Raw genomic sequence first — 15,315 nt, forward strand, 5'->3', positions numbered from 1 at the left:
AGACTAACTGGATGGTACCCCCATGTAGATATGGCCCGCACGGTCTCCCGAGCATCCGTTAACCCGGCGGCTTACGACCAGTATGCTTGGGTCGTCTCAGATGTAAGGGATTCACCCAACCAAATGAGCGAAGAGGAGCTCACCGAGTTCCGACAAGCCGGGTACTTGTGTGGCGGGACTGACGAGGAGGCCAATTATGACGCCTTCGTCCCGGCTGCTCACGAGCGGTTGTATGAAATCAACTTCCAACCCCGCCAGGTCGCCGACTGGATTTGGTTCTACAAGGCCATGTTCACTCAAGTCGGAGTTCGTATTCCGTTCTCAGCCTTTCAGATGGCGCTCTTAAACCGAATTTCTGTGTCACCGTCGCAGTTGCATCCGAACAGTTGGGCTTCGATCCGCTGTTTCGAGATGGTTTGTGAATATCTCGACCTGCCGGTCTCCGTAGATGTCTTCCTCTTTTTCTTCACTCTTACAAACCCTACCAAGCAGGGGAAACATAGGAAAGGGTTCATGTCCTTCCGGGCTGCTCAGGGTCGGAAGATTTTCGGCTTGTTCGAAGATTCTTACCACGGGTTTAAGGACAAGTATTTTAAGGTCCGTCCGGCCAAAGGTCGTCACCCCTTTTGGTTGTCCCTGGAAGGGGTACGGCTCATCCCGACTTATTGGAGCTTCGGGGCAGGAGCCAATAGTTTTATTAAGGTAGTTTATAAAAACATGTCGGCAGAAGATCAGCAGATTGCCGAGGTGCTAAACGCAGTTTTTGGGAAGAACCCAGTAAACCCCCACCTCCTCATGGGTGATCGGGATTCCGGTCGTAATTACATTTGTGAGAAGCTTTTTACTTTACCCTTTATTCTTTTTCCTTCTTGTTGGTATTATGTGACGACTAACCGACCTTCCGTGTTTTCCTGCAGTGGATATGTCTGCGTCCGTGACGGGTCTTCCCGACTTGTTCCAGACTTTCCTCGGCGGCGGTGATGAGGAGAGTGACGAGCAACCTGCCCCCGAGGGACCTGATGCTCCGGAGGACAAAGACGTTCCCGAGCAGAAAGCCGCAACCGATGGGATCGGTACCTCGTCTCAGGGTGCCGCGGTCGAGAGTGGTAAGGCCGTCCATGCCTCCCCTGTCCACGAGGTGGTAGGAACTGATGGTTCTGTTCCTGGTCCGGACGTTGAGGTGGAAGAGGTCCCCAACCCAAGAAAAAGAAAGAAGGCTTCCACGGCGTCGTCTAGCCCTGAGGGAGCCCTTACTGTTATGGAGTGGAATTTTAATGCAAGCGACTTCATAGATTCCCAGTTGATCCCTGGTACCGAGGAGTACTTCCAGGAGTCTTCTCTTGCCGCGCAGGCGAGGTGGATGTACCGTACCCTTTTGCGCGGTGCCGTGATAGCCCGGAAGGCCGAGTTTGAGCTAACCGGGATGGAGTCCCTCCGCCGAAGGTTGGAATCTGCTGGGAGAGCAAATAATGAACTAAAAGGTGAAGTTGAAACTCTCCGGCAGCAATTGACTCAATCTTCGGAAAAACTGGATGCTGCCGAGAAGAAGGCCACCACTGCCGAGCAGAAAGCTACTGCCGCCGAACAGAAGGCAACGGATGCCGAGAAGAAGCTGAAAGAGTCGGTCGCGACGGTTGAACGTTTAACCGAGCGCGAAATGGCTCTGGAGGGTCAGGTCGGCGAGGCGCAAAAGCGCGTGGCCGAAGTTGAGAAAGAGAAGCAGGCCGTGGAGGCCGAACTGTCGACATGGAAGGCTAAGTACAAGGACGTCGTCAAACAGGGCAGGGGCGCGATCCTGGCTACCGAGGAAGCCCTTAAAGCACAAGTCAAAATTATTGCCCCTGAGTTCGATACGTCGGCGATTGGTGTCCGCAAGGTCATCCATGACGGCAAGGTTGTTGATGCCTCCACGAAATGACCCTTCAGTTCCTGTTTAGCCGCTTTCTTTTGACTTGTAAACTATTTTAGTCTTTGCCGTTTTTGGCTTTTGTGAACTATTTGATGTTGGCCGTTTTACTTTTGGCTCGTGAACAATGACCTTTTTGGTCGTTTGCCCGTGTTGTCGATATAAATCTTACTTATCTGAGTGCGTTATCACTTTTAACCGTTTTGGTTTATATTTGTCGTTTTCCGGCATGCTCGCGTTATCGTTCCTATTAACCGTTTTTGGTTTGAAGTCGCTTAGACCGGCGGCCCGTGGCCTTTCGTGTAGTTGTTTGTTACAACGGTGTTTGACGGCTTCCCGGGGTGATCAGTCCCGGGTCGCACGTCGTTGTCAGTCGCGACAAGGTGATTTATCTGAAAAAATGGAGGTAAAATAGAATGGAGAATTTGCACAAGTGTATCTTATTCGGTATCCACATAAAAGACTTGCAAGTTACTATGAAGTTCAAACGACAAATTAACTACTTAGCTAGATTAGTCGGCAGGTCGCTCCGTCCTCTAGGAGTAGAATCTTCTAAGGTTGTCCGCATTCCAAGTTCTCGGGACTTCCTTGCCGTCGAGCCTTTCTAGTTTGAATGCTCCTTTTCCCATCACTTTCTTGACTCTATATGGGCCTTCCCAGTTAGCCGCCAGCTTGCATTCTCCGGGGGTCGGCAGGCCGATATCATTTCGCCTCAGGACGAGGTCGTTTGGCTCGAATTCCCTTTTGAGCACTTTGGTGTTGTAGCGGAGCGCAACTCTTTGTTTTAGCGCCGTTTCTGTCAAGTGGGCCATTTCTCGGGCTTCTTCTATCAGGTCCTTTTCTACGGCTTCCTCCACCCCTTTCAAAAGAAGTCGTGGGCTCGGTTCTCCGATTTCTACGGGTATTACCGCGTCCACCCCGTACGTTAACCGGAAAGGGGTTTCCTTGGTGGAGGACTGCTCGGTCGTTCGGTAAGACCAGAGAACTGATGCCAGCTCGTCGGCCCAAGCACCCTTTTGTTGTCCAACCTCTTCTTTAGCCCTGAAAGGATAACCTTGTTGGCGGACTCCACTTGTCCGTTCGTCCGAGGGTGTTCTACCGAAGAGAACTTTTGCCTTATACCTAGGCCGTTGAGAAATTCTGTGAACTTTTTGTCGGCAAATTGTGTGCCGTTGTCCGAGATGACGACTTCTGGTATCCCGAACCGTGTTATCACCTGCCTCCACATGAATTTTCTGCAATTGGCAGAGGATATGCTAGCCAATGGTTCGGCTTCTATCCATTTGGTATAGTAATCAATTGCCACTATGAGATATTTGACCTGCCCAGGGCCGACGGGAAAGGGCCCCAAGAGGTCGATTCCCCACTGTACGAACGGCCGGGAGGTCGTCAGCAAGCTCAACTCGTTTGCCGGTGCCTTGGCAAAGTTGGCGTTCTGTTGGCACTTTATGCACTTTTTGACAAACTCTTTGGAATCTGCCATCATCGACGGCCAGTAGTACCCAGCTCGGATCAACTTTCTTGCTAGGGCTTTTCCTCCGATGTGGTGCCCACAGCAGCCCTCGTGGACTTCCCTGAGGACGTAGTCCGTTTGGTCGGGGTGCAGGCACTTCAGTAGGGGTTGGCTGAGCCCCTTTCTGAATAGCTGTCCTTGGATGACGGCGTATTTGGCCGCTTCCCTCCTTAATTTCATCGCTTCCTTTTCGTCAGCAGGGACTTGGCCGTGTTCTAGGTAGTTTGTGATGGGGTCTAGCCATGAAGAACTTAGGGTTGTTGTGTGTAGTACAATTGCAGGTTCCCTTGTCATGCCTTGGATGAGAGACCGGTTTCCCTCCCCTGGCTTCGTGCTGGCTAACTTTGATAGGAGGTCTGCTCGTGTGTTCCTTTCTCTGGGTACATGCTGGACCGTGACCTCGTCGAACTTTTGGCTCAAGCTCTTGACCTTTTCCAAGTACTTCTGCAACAAGGGGTCCTTGGCTTGGTAGCTGCCGTTTACTTGGGAAGTGACGACTTGGGAATCGCTGCATACTTCCAGCCTTTTTGCGCCGACCTCTGCTGCTAGGGTCAAGCCTCCTATGAGGGCTTCGTATTCTGCTTGGTTGTTCGAGATGGGAAACTCGAATCTGACCGACTGTTCGTATACGACCCCGTTCGGACTTTCTAGGATGATCCCGGCTCCTCCGAAGGTCTGGTTGGAGGCTCCGTCTACATGGAGCTTCCACCGTGTACCCATGTCTTCGCCTGGGTCTCCTGTTATTTCAACCAAAAAATCCGCCATGGCCTGCGCCTTGATGGCTTGCCGGGGCTCGTACCGTATGTCATATTGGGAGAGTTCGATGGACCAAGTCATCATTCTTCCCGCCAGGTCGGGTTTTTGGAGAACTTGCCGGATCCCTTGGTCCGTTCTGACGACCACTTGGTGACTCTGGAAGTACTGTTTTAATCTCCTCGAGGAAGTCAGGAGTGCTAAGGCTAGCTTTTCCAATTTGCTATATCTTAACTCTGCTCCTTGTAGGGCCCTGCTTATGAAGTAGACTGGTTGTTGGGTCCTCCCGTCTTCCCGCACTAGTACTGCGGCCAGGGCGTCGCTTGTTATAGCGAGGTACAGGTACAGTGGTTCCCCGTCCCTTGGCTTCCCGAGAACGGGAGGTGCCGCTAGGATTTCCTTGAAGTGTTGAAAGGCTTCTTTGCACGCGGGTGTCCACTCAAACGCCATCCCTTTCTTCATGAGGTTGAAGAATGGCAGGGCCTTGGTCGCCGAGGCTCCGAGAAACCGGGAAAGTGATGTCAATCGCCCTGCCAACCTCTGGACATCCTTGACACAGCCTGGGCTCTTCATCTGAAGTATTGCCTGGCATTTCTCCGGGTTGGCTTCTACCCCTCTCTGAGTTATCATAAATCCCAGGAATTTGCCGGCTTCCATGGCGAAGGCGCACTTGAGGGGGTTCAGCCTCATACCATGTTGACGAAGGGACGCAAACACACTTGCCAGGTCGTTTAGGAGATCGTCGGGTCGTGTTGTTTTTGTCAGGATGTCGTCCACGTAGACTTCGACCGTTTTCCCTATGAGGTCGTGGAATATCCTGTTCATCAGCCTTTGATATGTCGCCCCTGCATTTTTCAAGCCAAACGGCATTACCTTGTAGCAGAAAGTTCCTCCTGGCGTTATGAACGCCGTTTTGTCTTCGTCTGGTCGGTGCATCGGTATCTGGTTGTAACCGGAGTAGGCGTCCATGAAACTCAGATACCGGTACCCCGCCGCGGCGTCGACGAGTGCATCTATGTTGGGGAGGGGGAAGCAATCTTTGGGGCATGCTTTGTTGAGGTCAGAGTAGTCCACGCACATTCTCCATCTGCCATTGTGTTTTTTCACCAATACCACGTTTGAGAGCCACGTCGAGTAGTCCACTTCTCGTATGAAGCCTGCTTCTAGGAGGCCGGCCGTTTGCTTGGCTACCTCCTCTGCTCTTTCCGCCGACATCTTTCTCCTTCGTTGAGCCACTGGGCGTGCTTCCGTCTTGACGGCTAGGTGGTGTGTAATGATTTGTGGATCAATGCCCGGCATGTCGGCTGGCGTCCATGCGAACAGGTCCTTGTTGGCCCTTATCATTTCAATCAAAGGCTCCTTCAACTCATGCGGGAGGTTCTTGTTAACGAATGTGAATCTTTCCCCTTCGTCACCGATGCTAAATTTCTCCAGGTCCCCTTCTGGTTCCGGCCTCGGGTTGTCCTCTACTCTGGCATCGAGGTCGGCTAGGAATACGCCGGATGCTTCCTTGGACTTTTTTCTGAGGGAAAGGCTGGCGTTGTCGCAGGCGACCGCCGTCTCGAGGTCTCCTCTTATGGTCCCTATGGATCCATCATCGGTGACGAACTTCATAACTAGTAGCTTGGTGTTGATTATGGCCTCAAAATCATTGATTGTCTTCCTTCCCAAGATGATATTGTAGGCTGTGGAGTCTCGGAGGATCACGAATTCGGCCATCGCCGATCTTCGGCCTTGCATCTGTCCTACCGAGATCGGTAGGGAAATGACTCCGTCTGGTTTGATGAAGTGGTCGCCTAACCCGATAACCTCGTGCTGGTGGGTCGTCAGGTCGGCATCCTTCAGCCCCAGTGCGTCGAACACGTTTCGGAACATGATGTTTGAGTCGGCCCCAGTGTCGACAAGGATCCGTTTGACGAGGCCGGTTCCCACTCTGGCCGTGATGACCATGGGAGGGTTTTCCGGGGCGTCGCTGAACCATTGATCTTCTGGGCCGAAAGAAATGGACGGGGGTTTTTTGGTACTCTGCACTGGTGAAGATGAGATCGCCAGAACCTTGGCGTCTTTCTTGTGTGCCGACCGGGATTTTGGTGCAGTGTTCTTTGCCGTTACCACGTTTATCACCGTGAGGCCGTGGTCTCTGTCTTCAGGCTCTTGTCGCCGCTTGACCGGGCGTGTCTTGCCTTCCTCGTCCTGGTCGCGATAACGCCTTCTCGGCTCCCTGATGAGATGGGAGAACGCTGCCAGCTTTCCTTCCCTTATCGCTTGCTCTAAGACATCCTTCAAGTCGAAACAGTCCTGCGTTTGGTGGCCATATCCCTTATGGTAATCACAATAAAGGTTCTTGTTTCCGCCTGTGCGGTCCTTGAGTGGTCGGGGCTTCGGGAAAATTCCTTTCTCCGCAATTTGTTGGTAGACTTCCATGATGGGGATGGTGAGTGGAGTGTAGTTAGTAAATTTCCCCACTCGAGGGAACGGTCTAGGTGCTTTGTTTGGCGCCTCCTCCCTGGCCTTTTCTTTCGCCCTCTCCCCGTCGCCACCGAACTGACGAGCCTGGCCGTAACCGGACTGCCGCTTATTGGCAGCCACGACTCGGCTGACTTCTTCATCGTTTATGTATTCTTTGGCCACCGTTTGGATTTCATGCATCGTCCAAACCGGTTTCGTTGTAAGGTGCTTTCGGAAGTTCTCGTTAAGGAGGCCGTTCGTCAGGCAGAGACTGGCCACCGAATCGGTTAAGCCGTCGATTTCCAAGCATTCGTCGTTGAACCGATCTAAGTACCTCCTGGTCGGCTCTCCCTGTCTTTGGGTTACCCCGAGAAGGTTGATAGGATGCTTGGCCTTTGTTATTCGCGTTGTGAATTGAGCCAGGAATGCGCGGCTGATGTCTGAGAAATTGTAGATAGAACCTTGAGGGAGGCCGTTAAACCATTTGATCGCTGGTCCTGCTAAGGTCACCGGGAAGGCACGGCATCTCACTTCGTCGCCTACTCCCTCTAGATTCATCCTGGCCTCGAAGGCCGTCAGGTGTTCTAGAGGGTCTTGAGTTCCGTCGTACCTCATGTCCGTTGGCTTGTCGAAGTGTTTCGGCAGCCGGACCTCGAGGATAGATCGGTGGAATGGGGTGGCGCCCATTATCACAGGTTGTCGTGTTCTTCCGTCTTCGTGACCTCTTGTCGCTCGATGGGTCGGTCTGCCTCGGGAGTAGATGATCGTGTCATTTCGTCTCCTCATTATGGGTGACTCCTCCCGCGAACTCTCTGCCTCCGTCCGCGGGCGGCTTCGGTAAGAGTCTTCCTCCTCGCTTCCGGGAGACGGGGTATAGCTCGGATCGGTAGAACGTCCGTCCCGCTCCCTGTCGGCAAGCTGCCGCTCCAGGTTCTGGACTCGGTGGCGCAGCTCTTGCATTATTATGGCGCTATCGCCGCCTGTTCCTCCGAATGGTCGTGTCCCCGTGCGTCGATGGGGGGACCTTCGCCGCCCCCCTTGCGAGGCGACGGAGGCTGCCCCCTCCGCTCCGGCAGCCCGGCCTTGGTCGCCAAGACCCAGTACAACTTCCATTTAGACGTCCCCACAGACGGCGCCAATGTTCGTTAGTCGGCTTCTGAACAGGTCGGGTGGACAGAAGATGCAAAGGTGGATAGATGAGGGTGTCTTAGTCCTGGATGCGCTGATCGAGGGTTTGCCGAGCTGGCGAGCACTTGAGTTGGTGAACGGACGAGGGGGGGTGCCACCTGCAAAGACACTCCGACGCTCAAGTCAGAAATCGTACAAGCAGGGGGAGTGATGTAGAAAGTGACGTACCTCGGGGGAAGAGCCAATCTTCCCCTTATATACATGTCAGTAGTGGGCCCCTTACGTGACAGGCCCATATTCCCAAGGACGCTGTCCTGCAGCACGTGTGCGGTCCGTACAGGAAGTGTGTCCGGGTCGGTTGTAGGGCGAGTGCCCGGGTCGGGTGTTACATGGGTCGGGTCAGCCCAAAGCTGGTTCTGGGCCGGGCCGTAACAAAATAAATTATAAATTTAAAATAATTTTATTGGCTTATGATTATTAATATTATAATTATGTTAAAAAAGAGTCTATGCCCAAGCGTTTTTCCACGCTTACCCACCACTCTATCAGTGGCTACATATATGAAATGTTTACTAATTTTACATGGGTGTTTCCATGTAATTTCTAATAATGACTATTAAAAAATAATATCCCTTTGCTTTCATCCTAATAAAAGTCAAAAGGAAAAAAATAAAAAATAAAAAAGATTCTTTCATTTGAAATTAGAAATTACTAAACTCAAGTTGACTAAGGGAATTGAAGCTGGTCCAGCTTGTGTAGTGCAAAGTACAAAACAAGACCTGGTAGCTTTAGATAATGGAAAAGGGGAAGAAGTTACATGGAAGTTTCCATATCTAAGAAAGTTGACACATTTCAAATATAATAATGTGTCTTAGTATCTGAGCATAATATGATTTAAACTTATTTAATGGAAATAAAACATATTTAGGAAATAAAATAAAGAGAAATTAAAATAGTTATTTCTTTTTTCTTTTTTTAAAGTCATGGGGGACCATTTGGCTTATAAATGAAAGACATGTGTATTTTCGGTCAAAAGCTGTTATGAAAGAGACCAACCTAAAAAGAGTTTATATGACCAATAATATATATTGAATTTTTTATTTTTTTATTTTAAAGGATCCAAATTGTACTATGATTGACTCTAACAAGAGCTTTATGTTAACACTACAAATAAATTTTCAAACTAGAAACCAGTCTTCTATAGTCCTAAATGTTTAATCTCAAACAAAGACAATCCTATTTTGGCACTGATTTTACTTTTTTTGTTTTTTGCATTATTAATACCTGCAGCCACCATGCACCAACCTTGTTCCACTTATTAAATTCTTCTATTATTTTTATTTATTATTTTTTTAAATTATTATACTTATCTTTTTTAATTAGTTATACTTATTTTTTTTAATAAAATTATTTAGAAATTTTAGTTATTTTATCTTATTTTAAAATTCAAAATTAATTTAATAATTAATATAAATAAGTAACATTTATTTTTTCATATTAACAATAACCTTTTTCAAACATAATAATAATTTTTTTTATCTTTTTTATTTTCATTCTTTCACAATTTTATTACCACTCTTTATTTTCCTCGGTTTAACTTTAATTGTTTGTTTAATAGTATTCTTGTTGTAACGACAATTTGGTAGGTTTGAACTTTCAATTATTACCATTAATTTATTTACTTAATCTTTAATCGTTATTATTGCATCTTTGACAAATCTGAAAGCAATAGGTAGTAGAGAGAGCTGCAAGCTGTTTTTATGCATTATATACGCCATAACACTAGTTGAACCTATCATATATCTTAATATTCGATATAAAATATTTACATGAAAAGTAACAAAATTATATTAGGAAAGAGAAGAGTAAACTGATAAATAAATGTTTGAAGATTTATACTTCGGATAGATTAACAAAAATAATCAGCTTTTATATTATTATATTAAATTTTTATTTTATTTATTATTTTTTTTAAAAAAACAAAATTTGTTATATTTATTTTTTTTTTAAATTAGTTAGGTTTATCTTTCTCTAAAAGAATCATAAAAAAATTTTTCAACTTATTTTAAAACTCAAAATCAGTTTAGTAGTTAGTATAAATAAATAGGTTAAATAGCATTGTTCTTCCATAATATATAATAACATACAATAAAATTTTTTTATTTTTTTTATTCTTTCATAATTTTATTAGATTATGTTAATAATAATAAAAAATAGATATAATTCAACTATTAAATTATGTTAATAATAATAAAAAATAGATATAATTCAACTATTAAATAAAATATTTTACACTATTTGCATCAAAATTAACCTAAAAAAAACTCAAATATCATCCAGCAAAAAGGTCAAAAGCATAGTGGGTGGTGCAGTTTTGTTCCAACTTCCAACTCATGCGTCCCATAATCCCATTACTCCTCTTTAGAAAACTTCTAAAAAGTAACTGTCTCCACTTTGAACATTTGTTATCATTACAAAAGAAGAAGTAAGATTTGAAAAAGCATCCGAACCACATTCTAGATTCTCATTCACTCCCAACCAAACCCAACATAACATAACAACACAACACATTCTTAAATTCTTTTTCAAACACAGTATTAGTCTTAGTCTTCAGTCTTCACAGTTGCATTTCTTGCAGAAAAGGTTTCCTCCTAACTGTTGGAAAATTCCAATTCATGGGCTTTAACTTTGCTTTCTTTCCAAGCTAACAGAATTTTCAACTTCGTCCCTTTCTTATATTGGTACAAATTTTGTTCCTTTCACATAAATTAGACAACCCTTTATATTGTTTTGTATGAGTTTGTCTGTCAGTGGTTGAGGTATGTAGTAATTATTGTCCTTGATGCCCTTTTAGTTGTATATATTTTTTATGAATGATGATAAGATTAAGATGAGGTTCTTGTCCCTTTTTGGGTCTTGAAGAGCTATAAATTTCTGCATTTAATTACTTTGTGAACTATAATTCATCCTGAAAGTACAGAAAATCTTTGATTCTGTTAAATGTTTTTTGTTCAAGTTAACATTGCATTTGATCTGTTCACCGAAATGCTTGTGTGAAAGTAATTTGAATGCCCTTTTTTTTCAGTGTTGAGTTCTAGCTAACTTGTCCATGGAAGTTCCAATGGAGGAGAAACCATTCCCAGCATGGTCATGGTCTGTTGAGGAGTGTTTGAAAGAGTATGGAGTGAAACTCGAAAGGGGTCTGAGCACTTTCGAGGTTCAGAGGAGGCGCGAAAAGTATGGTTGGAATGAGTTAGCAAAGGAGAAAGGGAAGCCATTATGGCAATTGGTATTAGAACAATTTGATGACTTACTGGTAAAGATACTTTTGATTGCAGCATTCATATCATTTATCTTAGCTTACTTTCATGGAGGCGAAACGGGGGAATCTGGATTCGAAGCTTATGTGGAACCACTTGTAATCATTTTGATTCTAGTCCTTAATGCCATTGTTGGAGTTTGGCAAGAGAATAATGCTGAAAAGGCTCTTGAAGCTCTTAAGGAGTTGCAATGTGAATCTGGAAAGGTGTTAAGGGATGGAAATTTTGTGCCGGATTTGCCTGCAAGAGAGCTAGTTCCCGGTGATATTGTGGAGTTGCGCGTCGGAGATAAGGTCCCTGCTGACATGAGAGTTGCAGCCTTGAAAACTTCAACTTTGCGAGCCGAGCAAAGCTCGCTAACCGGAGAAGCAATGCCAGTTCTCAAAGGAACAAGTCCTGTTTTCTTGGATGATTGTGAGTTGCAGGCCAAGGAGAATATGGTCTTTGCAGGAACCACAGTTGTCAATGGGAGTTGTGTTTGTATTGTTATCACCACTGGAATGAACACCGAAATTGGGAAGATACAGAAGCAGATACATGAGGCTTCTCTGGAGGAAAGTGACACTCCTTTGAAGAAGAAATTAGATGAATTTGGTAATAGGCTCACCACTGCAATTGGTATAGTTTGTCTTGTTGTTTGGATCATAAACTACAAGAATTTCCTTTCTTGGGATGTTGTTGATGGATTTCCCTCAAACATCAAATTTTCCTTCCAGAAGTGCACATACTATTTCAAAATCGCCGTTGCACTCGCAGTGGCTGCAATACCAGAAGGTCTGCCTGCTGTTATCACAACTTGTTTAGCACTTGGTACAAGGAAAATGGCACAAAAGAATGCAATTGTTAGAAAGCTTCCAAGTGTAGAAACTTTGGGATGTACTACTGTGATTTGCTCGGATAAAACTGGTACTCTTACAACGAATCAAATGTCTGTGACAGAGTTCTTTACTTTAGGAGGGAGAACCAATGCTTCTCGAGTCATTCGCGTGGAAGGCACAACTTATGATCCAAAAGATGGCGGAATTATTGACTGGACTTGCTTTAACATGGATGCCAACCTTCAAGCCATGGCTGAAATATGTGCAGTTTGTAATGATGCTGGAATTTATTTCGATGGGCGCCTTTTTCGTGCCACAGGGTTGCCTACTGAAGCAGCACTAAAAGTGTTGGTTGAAAAGATGGGAGTTCCAGATACAAAGTCAAAAAACAAGATTACTAATTCACAAAACAACATGGTTGAATCCAACAGTACTGTGAAGTTAGGTACGGAGAATGGACCAATTAATGAAAAAATAAATAAATTGCCAAAGTACAACTCTCCTAGGAATAACAATGTACTTTTTTAATTCTTATTGTACAGGTTGTTGTGACTGGTGGAATAGAAGATCCAAGAGGGTAGCGACATTGGAGTTTGATCGCGTTCGGAAGTCAATGAGTGTCATCGTTCGCGAACCGGATGGTGAAAATAGGCTTCTTGTAAAGGTGATTTGTTGGTTATTCTGCTGCATAATTAAGATACATGATTTGGACCTTTAAGTTCTAAAATAGTTGGATCACAGGGTGCTGTTGAGAGTTTACTGGAGAGAAGCTCACATGTGCAACTAGCTGATGGATCTCTGGTTCCAATAGATGAGCAATGCAGGGAATTGCTTCTACATAGACTCATGGAGATGAGTTCGAAGGGATTGCGCTGCTTGGGATTTGCATATAAGGATGAGTTAGGAGAGTTTTCGGACTACTATGCAGATACTCATCCTTCTCATAACAAATTGCTTGATCCAGCATGCTACTCAGCCATTGAAAGTGATCTAGTTTTTGTTGGTGTTGTTGGTCTAAGAGTAAGTTTGCTGAATATCTTTAATTATACCAATTAATCGATCAATCAATCTTCATTTTGTTATTCTCTATAGAAAAAGTTTTACACTGTCATCCAATCAGATATTTGCTGAATATTTTAAGACTATTTTGTTATTCTTGATTAGGACCCTCCACGCGAGGAAGTTCATAAAGCAATTGAGGATTGTAAGGAAGCTGGGATAAGAGTTATGGTGATAACTGGTGATAACAAGTCAACAGCAGAGGCTATTTGCAGAGAAATCAGTTTGTTCTCCAAAGATGAGGACCTTAAAGGACAAAGCCTAACAGGTAAAGAATTCATGTCTCTTCCTCCTTCAGAACAAGTTAAGATGCTGCTGAGACCTGGAGGCAAGGTCTTTTCGCGAGCTGAGCCAAGACACAAGCAAGAAATTGTGAGGTTGCTGAAGGACATGGGGGAGATAGTTGCAATGACCGGAGATGGAGTGAATGATGCGCCGGCACTCAAGCTTGCTGATATTGGCATTGCCATGGGAATAACTGGGACAGAGGTATAACATAACAGAGTTTTCAACTGTTTTATTCTCATTTTGATATGATGATTTCTAACATTGTCTGATAAATATTGAAGGTTGCTAAAGAAGCTTCAGATATGGTGCTAGCAGATGACAATTTTAGTACAATTGTCACGGCCGTAGCAGAAGGCCGTGCAATTTACAATAACATGAAATCATTCATCAGGTATGTTTTATGGAATTTGTTTACTTCTGGTTTTGGTTGATCTACACAAGAAGTCCTTACTAAAATTTATTCAACATTAACAGGTACATGATATCATCAAATGTTGGAGAAGTTATTTCAATATTCTTGACTGCTGCTCTTGGGATCCCAGAATGCATGATACCCGTGCAGCTCCTGTGGGTGAACTTGGTCACTGATGGTCCACCTGCCACAGCTCTTGGTTTCAACCCTGCTGATGTTGATATCATGCACAAGCCGCCTCGGAAAAGCAATGATTCTCTCATAAGTTCTTGGGTTCTTGTCCGCTATCTTGTAAGTTTCTCAGTTCCTTTCATTTTAGGCTATGTTTTGGTATGCTTGATTGAATTAGGCCTGATAGAATAAACTCTGATACGGATTTGTAATGAAATCACTTCTCCTAAAAGTTTAAACTGATAACAAGAGGCATATGAATGATTATATCTCTAAACTGCTAAGTTATATTCTTTTGCGTTGTTGCTTTATGCTGAAATTTTTTTTTCTTTTGGGGTTTAATAAGGATCGAGCTCTAGATTTTCCAGTTATAGAAGTTCTGATACTGTGTTATAAAACTATTCTTCCCAAAAGTTTAAGCTAATAGGACTAAAATTATGCATAACAAATATTGACATACAATACTTGTTGAAGGCTATGATCAAGTCTCATAAATTCATCAAATTGATTTTGAAGAATAATTCTACAATGCTTATTGCAGGTTATTGGCTCTTATGTGGGAATTGCTACAGTTGGAATTTTTGTCTTGTGGTACACTCAAGCTTCTTTTCTAGGCATCAATCTTGTTGGTGATGGCCACACAATCATAGAACTCTCCCAGCTTCTCAACTGGGGAGAGTGCCATTCGTGGACTAACTTCACGGCCACGCCATTCACAGTCAGTGGCGGCCGAGCAATAACATTCTCAAATCCATGTGACTACTTCTCTGTTGGCAAAGTGAAGGCTATGACTCTGTCCCTCTCTGTATTGGTTGCAATTGAGATGTTCAATTCCCTAAATGCCCTCTCAGAAGAGAATAGCTTGAGAAAGATTCCACCTTGGAGGAACCCTTGGCTTATGGTAGCAATGTCAATATCATTTGGACTCCATTGCCTCATACTCTATACTCCATTCCTTGCTAATGTTTTTGGTGTTGTTCCACTTAGCTTGAATGAGTGGTTTTTGGTGATTCTTATATCAGCACCTGTTATTCTCATTGATGAGATTCTTAAATTGGTGGCTAGGAATCAAAGGAAGGTGAAAAAGGAGAAAGTAGCATGATCAAGCCAAATTCTTTGATAGATTTTTATTCTTTTGGCCTTTAGGAAAGTTATTACAGTTCATTAATTTATGTAAAGGAATTTGTCACTTTAAATGTTCATCATACAAAGTTTATCTTAGGCATCTTGTTCAATACCCCTCCATTTTTTTACTACCTGATGAAACAAAATGGTTACCAATAAAAGATCCAATAAAAAAGAATCTTAGTATCTGGAATATGATTCATGATTTGTAACAGCTTAACAATGATATGATGGGAGCTTAAGGCCTTAAACCCTCTTCAAAAAGTAACACATTTCATGACACTTGAAGGTGGATAAGTGAAAAACAAAGTTCAATCTAATATTTGTTTATTTATACTTAGTGAGTAATTATAAACCAACTATGCCAGTACTTT

The 15,315-nt window shown here is 44.2% G+C and overlaps 2 protein-coding genes across 6 annotated transcripts; one reads left to right on the forward strand and one right to left on the reverse strand.

Annotated features, from left to right (window-relative positions):
- Window positions 1–5,146: 5,146 nt before the first annotated feature.
- Window positions 5,147–7,733, reverse strand: LOC130962431 (uncharacterized). Its single transcript, XM_057888649.1, has 2 exons — window positions 5,286–7,733; window positions 5,147–5,185 (listed from the first exon to the last, which is right to left on the reverse strand). Exons 1-2 carry the CDS (start codon window positions 7,731–7,733, stop codon window positions 5,147–5,149), a joined length of 2,487 nt encoding a protein of 828 aa, XP_057744632.1.
- Window positions 7,734–10,266: 2,533 nt separating this feature from the next.
- Window positions 10,267–15,189, forward strand: LOC130961814 (calcium-transporting ATPase, endoplasmic reticulum-type). Of its 5 annotated transcripts, none has more exons than XM_057887832.1 (8): window positions 10,267–10,391; window positions 10,834–12,331; window positions 12,429–12,550; window positions 12,628–12,906; window positions 13,051–13,434; window positions 13,515–13,624; window positions 13,708–13,936; window positions 14,358–15,189. In XM_057887832.1, the coding sequence occupies exons 2-8, from the start codon at window positions 10,858–10,860 to the stop codon at window positions 14,916–14,918; spliced, it is 3,159 nt and encodes a 1,052-aa protein (XP_057743815.1). In that variant the 5' UTR covers window positions 10,267–10,391; window positions 10,834–10,857; the 3' UTR covers window positions 14,919–15,189. The 5 variants fall into 5 exon arrangements, with proteins under 5 accessions (XP_057743815.1, XP_057743813.1, XP_057743814.1 ...); XM_057887830.1 differs by lacking the exon at window positions 10,267–10,391 and adding an exon at window positions 10,398–10,489; XM_057887831.1 differs by lacking the exon at window positions 10,267–10,391 and adding an exon at window positions 10,519–10,567.
- Window positions 15,190–15,315: the final 126 nt, after the last annotated feature.

This window comes from Arachis stenosperma, chromosome 2, assembly GCF_014773155.1.
Source record: "Arachis stenosperma cultivar V10309 chromosome 2, arast.V10309.gnm1.PFL2, whole genome shotgun sequence".
Lineage (NCBI taxonomy): Eukaryota > Viridiplantae > Streptophyta > Magnoliopsida > Fabales > Fabaceae > Arachis > Arachis stenosperma.

Bases quoted from the DNA above. Each gene is read 5' to 3' on its own strand.
- LOC130962431 (XM_057888649.1), bottom strand. From the start codon at position 7,733: ATGGAAGTTGTACTGGGTCTTGGCGACCAAGGCCGGGCTGCCGGAGCG. The intron at 5,186-5,285 runs GTATTGGTGAAA...TCCCCAACATAG, and splicing joins CGACGTGGCTCTCAAACGTG to ATGCACTCGTCGACGCCGCG.
- LOC130961814 (XM_057887832.1), top strand. From the start codon at position 10,858: ATGGAAGTTCCAATGGAGGAGAAACCATTCCCAGCATGGTCATGGTCT. The intron at 12,332-12,428 runs GTACGGAGAATG...CTTATTGTACAG, and splicing joins CAACAGTACTGTGAAGTTAG to GTTGTTGTGACTGGTGGAAT. The intron at 13,937-14,357 runs GTAAGTTTCTCA...TGCTTATTGCAG, and splicing joins GGGTTCTTGTCCGCTATCTT to GTTATTGGCTCTTATGTGGG.